This window comes from Montipora capricornis, chromosome 13, assembly GCF_036669925.1.
Source record: "Montipora capricornis isolate CH-2021 chromosome 13, ASM3666992v2, whole genome shotgun sequence".
Lineage (NCBI taxonomy): Eukaryota > Metazoa > Cnidaria > Anthozoa > Scleractinia > Acroporidae > Montipora > Montipora capricornis.
The window spans coordinates 5,451,450-5,458,041 of NC_090895.1; the positions used below are offsets into that span (position 1 = coordinate 5,451,450).

A 6,592-nucleotide genomic window follows, 5' to 3' on the forward strand; every position below is an offset into this window, starting at 1 on the left:
ACCCGTGGCCCTTGAGTGAACAAAACAATTGCAAGGTCTCTGTCGATGCGTTTTAAAGCTTTGTTTATTCCTTTCTCGTTCTCTGCTCATCTTGGACGTGGTATGACCAAACTGCATGAAAAAGGGAGCGCAAAACTGCAAACTTCAGCTTCTTTTTCCCTTTCTGCGCGTTTGGTCACCCAATGTTACGTTCAGCAAACCGGCTTTGTTTTCAATTTGCCATTTTCCTTGCTTATAGAAAGGTATTAACATTTTTTGCCTTTGTTAGGCGGGCAAGGACTTGATCGGTACGTAACTGTTGATAATTTCTTATTAATCTCAGTCCTTTTTTTTACTTAGCTCGTTTTTTTTTTCTCCTGGATATCTCTCCTACGATCCCTCCCTCCCTTTTTCCAAAGAGCAACTCTCGCACTCGTACAATTTATATATTTTTTATTCATTTATTTATTTATTTATTTATTTATTTATTAACATATTTAATTATTGCGCATTCTAGGGGAAGGGGTGGGGGAAGACCAGTTCTTAAAACTACAACTCTTTTTCTCTTACCAGAAATATCCTTTTAAAGAAGAAAATTGAGTAAAGTTGGTAATGGTGTTTAATCGTGAAATGTGAGGCATAGAATTTGAATAATTGATAAAGCTACTAGGTCGAAGCTCATTTGCAGCAAATTTTTACAGAGGTGATTTCAAAATAATTGTACCACTTTTACCTTTCAGATCCCTTGAACAAGATTAAGACGTATACTAGTGTTTCATTTTGTATGCTCCTTAAGTTACAAAGGATATTTTTAATGCAGACGTTGCTCGGCGACGTTGTTTTGAACGCATTTCTTACAATTGAGCCTGATCTTGAATTGACCCCAAATGAGGCCGAAAAAGTATCTCAGTATTTTGGCCTTGCATCATGTGTGACGTGTTAGAAAATTGTATTTGAAATAAAGAGTTGCGGGGATCAATGCTTTAGAGATCATAGCAGTAAAATGACGCACTTATGCACTTGTGAAAAGGGCCGCCAAGAACATCCAGGATGAAACGTCTGGATTGGGAGAACTGAGAAGCTAAAAAACGTAGAAAATAACTGGTTACAGGTGAAATTAAAAGAATTGATCTTAATCTCCCTAGAGTAGTGCAACTTGTCTTCTGTAACTAGTCCTGCAGATTAATTAATGAAACGTTTAGGTTGCAGGTAAATCAGTACTTCTGCTACAGATATGACTAAGATACTCGGATAAAGGTTGAGGAGCGCAATAAGTGCCTGGTTTTTTTTTGGTTTTTTTTTTCTGATTTTTAATGAATTATGATAATCGCAGCCTTTCAGCTACGAAAACAGTAAATAGTTTCAGTGAAGGGGATGCGCTAGTTTAGCTGAACGAATCTTTCTTTTTGCGTCTGCACGGACACAGCCATTGCTTTAGAATCTTAAGACAATGACACGAGCAAAAGAGTTCCAGCTTATGACGGCATGTCTTTATTATTTCAAACTGTAGAATGCAGGCATTGAATTGGAAAGGAACGGTCCCAACAACATTGTAAACACTAGTTGCTCTCGTCAGGACATGGAGATACGTGAAGTCTTAGAATATCACGAAACTATGTTGTCGGTGAAATCCGTTTTTGCCTTGGTTCAGTTGGTGAACATCATTTTACCTTGGTTCAATATGAACTCTACCTAATTTAGCTATCAACCCCCATAAAAAGGACTTTAAAAAACCAATACTTTCCCTCAAGCTCTGTCTTACCCATCTCAACACATCTTCTTAATGATTCGTATCATGTTATCGATTTCTGTAGTCATACCGTTATCCATTCAGTCTCAACATTACAACACAGTCATAGAACAAAGACCTGTACTATGCACTTACCAGTATTCGAAATCGGACCCTCCAGATCTACTAGGACACTACAAAGACAAAAACGCTCAACCCAACGCAGTTCTTTTTATTATTTACTTTTGTATAAGACGTCTATTGATATGCATGTATAATAACCAAATCCGACCATAATTTTTCCGGCTATAGGCTTAATTTTAGGCTCCGAATTTTTTTAATTTACCTGAGTGCGTATTCAACCGAGGTAAAATGAGGATCACCAGTTTAATCTAGGTAAAAACGGAGTCAACTTGACAAAGGTTTTACCGACAACATATCCATCTAGCACTAGTACTAGTCCATAAACCTACATCACAATGTCTCTTATACGGTCGTCCTCCAATTTTTATTTTCCACAGAGGTTTATTAAAAGTGAACGAGTCAACCACAAACTTTATAAGAGTTTGGTTTATAATTATTCACTCATTACTACTTAGAGACAACAGGATTATTCAGGTTTTTTTCATATCACGGGAAAATATCAATTTTGTCTCTCCTTTAAAAACACGTTCCATTCCAATTGACCTTATGATACAAGTGAGGCAAACGTTTGAACTTCAAGTTTCCATTAACGAACAGCCTTTGATTTATAAGGAACAATTTTTCTTTGGTCTCTTTTGCATGAAATGAACTGAATGAAATGCAGGTTATAGAAGAAAAAGAGAAGTGATTCTCTCACTTGACCTGCTCCCAACCAATTGACTTCTTAGCTCAGCTGGTAGAGCATTGCACCGTCATCCCAGAGGTCATGGGTTCGAATCCCGTTGGAGCCGGCCACCTGAATCTTCCAGGGGCCCGTTTCTCGATAGTCGAAAAATAGTAGCGCTTGATTCTCACAATGAAATAAGCAAATATATCATCAAGATAACGTCGGTAAAATACCTCGAAGTCCTGAAAAATTTTTACCATGTTTTTTCATGATGCTCTATAAATAAATTAGCAAGAACAGGAGCGAGGGAAGAGTTCATAGCTACACCAGCTATCTGGTCGTAGAAGGAATCTTTCAATTTAAAGAATGGGTCTGAGCGGTAGCTACGGACTCTTAAGCTCGGGATTGCCATCAGAAATGGTTGTAAATGTTTCACGACTTCGACTTTTACCGACGTTATGTAAAGAGGCAGTGCGGCCCAATGGTTAGGACGCTTGCCTTGAGATCCGGGGATCCCGGGTTCAAGACATGTTCTGGCCACTGGTTGAATTTGTTCCTGGTAGTCCCTGGTTCAACTTCTCAGCTGCACTTGTCAAAAGCCAACTTCCTTGCCTCCGGCCAGTTGAGATTCTTAATAGTTGTTGATGAATGTTCTGTGCTGTCGTGGTTGTGTTTATTGGCTCTGAAAAACCTCTATGGTGAGTGGTCATTTAAGTGTGTATGTATGTATGATACATTTTGTTTATTTCATTCGGACAACCAAGCGCTACTATTTTCCGACTATATTAACTCTAGGCACCCTAACATCAGATTCACTATGGAAAAAGAAATAGATCTCAAAATCCCTTTCTTAGATGTTCTGTTCAACAACGACTCTCATTTTCCCGTTACCTGTGTAGAAAACCTTCAAGGGCCTTTTGACTACTTACTTTAGTTTTACATCTCACTCCTACAAATTGGGTCTCATTCCCACGCTTGTTGATAGAACCAAAAAAATCAACAACACTTGGGTGTTCACGAGGACATCACAAAACTCACCAATACCTTTCAAAAGGATCTTTTTTCAGTCCTTCTACATTGTAGTTGAAAATATTGTTAATCGTTACCTTACATTTACCCTTCAAGACTGAGATTCCCCGGCTTCCGTCTCTGACACCTAAAAGTACCTTTTACTTTAAATTTCTATCATCACGCAGAAAAAGGTTCGCCACATTGTTAAACGTTATTGTAACAGCATAGATGTTAAGTTAGTTTTCTCATCCTTTAAAATGGGTAACATGTTTCCAAGTGAAAGATCCTATCTCTCGTGGGCTCCGTGCGGGTGTGGTATACAAGCTTTCGTGTGCGGGCTGTAATGCCTGCTATGTCGGCGAAACCACCCAGCATATTTCCACACGCATACATGAGCACATGTTCAGTTCAGTTCACATTTTTAAACAATTACAAAATTCTTAGCAATGCCGCACTTCATGCTCTAATGAGTGTTTAGTATTCTAGATAAAGCTTCCACCACCTTCCAGCTTATATAATTAACATAAAAGAAGCTGTTCATATTCAATGTGAAATACCTACACCACATCATCAACTAAGGATGACACAAGATTCTATTGAAATATGTTTTTAAAAGATATTGTATTGTTTCTTAAAATTGTAACATGTCGGCTACTATCCAGACCTTTCAACTAGGATTATATAATAACCTCAATGATGCACCCATTTTGATTGCTTCTCACCTGTGATCTATTATTGGAGGTCCAACGCAAAGATGGCGTCACCATAAAATATATTTTGTATAGACAATAGATTACGTCAAAGTGCTGTTTTCGTGTCTGTCAAGTGGGGAAAGTAACCTCTACACTAAAAACGATTTTGAAATGAAAGGGCCTTTTTTTCTGTAAACTTAATTCTTTATATATACAAAAATAACTTTCGTGTTGAAGTGCGTCTGTTCAGTAATAGATCACCAACGACGTTTTTTTTCTTACCACACTTTGACGTCATCTGCGATCTATTACCGAACAGACACTCGGCTAGATGGAATCTATTTGTTGACTAGAACACATTTTAAACAACTTAAAAATACGCCAATTTACTGGCGCTTACACGTCTTCTTATAAAAAGTAGAACCTTTCTTCTTCAATTGTACTGCCTAAGACTTTTCGTAATTGTTAAAAGAGTGAGTTTTCATTTCGGGTAAGCCTTAGCTACGATAAATCTGTTAATGGGTGTGTCAAAAATACGATTGCACCAAGTAAGGAGTTTTGTATGTCTACGAATTTCATTTTTGCCACAGAGGTGCTTGTACCAGCGATGCTACTTGTTGTGTTAGCTTACATGAAGTATTGTTAAAGTTAGTTACGTGCAAGATATGTATGGTTATTAAAAATGGCGTCTTGAAGTAAACACGTGCTGTTCATTGAAGTCCACCGTAAGCCCAAATAACGCGACATGGTGGCAGCGGGAAGTTCCCAAGAGCCTTTAAACTGAAAGGAACTGAAGGACTAGGTGTCATGAAGGACAGTTACTGTATCACACTCAAGGAAGATGCCAGACCTTTCCAAGTGTCAGTCCCAAGGAAGGTACCCTTCCCCTTGTATCAGAAAACAAAAGAAGAGTTAGACAGGATGCTGAAGGCAGGTGTCATATCCAGAGTGGACCAACCGACTGATTGGTGATCTGTATATACATATTGATCAGTGTAAACCAAAGTGGGCAAAAACAGCTAGGGCAAGGCCGACTGGTTTTGATATAACTCCTTAATATTGTCCTTGTTATAGGACTCAGTAGATCTCTTACTTCTTAATGGTACTAATGTATGAATTCCACGATGTAAAAAAACAGCGATTCGCAGTGCAGTAAAGTAAAGTAAAGTAAACAGAACCCTATCTTATGTAAACAATTCACGTACATGGCTAATAATTCACTACTGTAACAATGTTTGTTTCACGCAATGATGACAAGTAATCCTTGACAACTTACTGTGTATCAGCTATGAGAAGACGAGTTTTACATACTATAAACATATGAGAGTGTTCACACTCTCATATAGACAAATACTTGATAGTTTATACGAAATACAATCTTGGACAAAATTGTTGAGAAAACTCTGCTTTTGGACTAAACTCCGATCACAAGTATGAAAAAGAAGCTCTCTTTTTGCCCCCACCCCCCTTCCCCCCCCCCCCCGATCAATGTTGTTAGACGAAACAAAGCCTGTCGAACCCGGGCTTATCAACATTGGTTGTAGGGGGGGGGGGGGGTGCTAATAATGTGCGATATTGAGGACGTAGTGCGCAAAATAACCCCTGTTTTTAATATTCTCAACCCCTTTTGTCCAAGATTGCAGCCAAAATATTCGTAATGGTTAAGATAAATCCATAGATAGCTAAATATCAAAAATTTCAGATTTTTCTTCGAAATTTCACATTGCATGTGTCTTAGAAATTGCGACAGGTCAACGAAATTATCAGACACGTCTCCCAGTGTTGGGCTAGATCGAAGCAAGCGTTTTCTCCATAATCCCTAATTCCTGTTTTTCATAATAGATTTTTTATAGCAATTATCCGCGGAGAACCTAAAAGAAGCCGTCTAAGTGGTTCAGTCTCGGCCCAAACAATGGGTAGTTTTGTCCACTTTTTAAAGTGGAAAGCACTTTTAAAAAAAAATGCTTTCAATGCGGAATTTCCAGGAAATGAATGGCAAAAAACTGCACGCTAGAAGGCAAAGATATTAATTTAACTAAATCAGTAAAAAGAAAGTTATATGCTGAATCAGTTTGGATTATTTAAAAGGGAAATTACTGTCCAAGTCAAGTGTGAGGACGAAATGACTAAACTTCCTTTTTAAAAAACAGAGGAGTTCAGTTTGCTTTTCATTTTAGGCGTTCAAGTCCTCCAATTTTGCATACAGAGTATTGTCGTAAATATGCATGTTGAGCAGCCTCTGCAATAAAAAGAAAAAAAGTATTTAGCTTAGATTTAGTTTACGAAATGACATAACAAAAGATCTTCCCCCTTTTGTTCAAAACCAGAACTGTTACGTAACATACGTCTCTCACATCTTCCTGCACACTT

General features: G+C 38.0%; 1 protein-coding gene across 1 annotated transcript in view; it reads right to left on the bottom strand.

The window, feature by feature from the left end:
• Window positions 1–4,132: 4,132 nt before the first annotated feature.
• LOC138029781 (tyrosine kinase receptor Cad96Ca-like) overlaps window positions 4,133–6,592 on the bottom strand; it is a 12,955-nt gene continuing 10,495 nt past the window's right edge. The window contains exon 10 of the mRNA XM_068877605.1: window positions 4,133–6,461. Within this exon, the coding sequence (XP_068733706.1) occupies window positions 6,396–6,461 (66 nt within the window). The 3' untranslated portion in view covers window positions 4,133–6,395. The remainder of the gene's footprint in view (window positions 6,462–6,592) is intronic.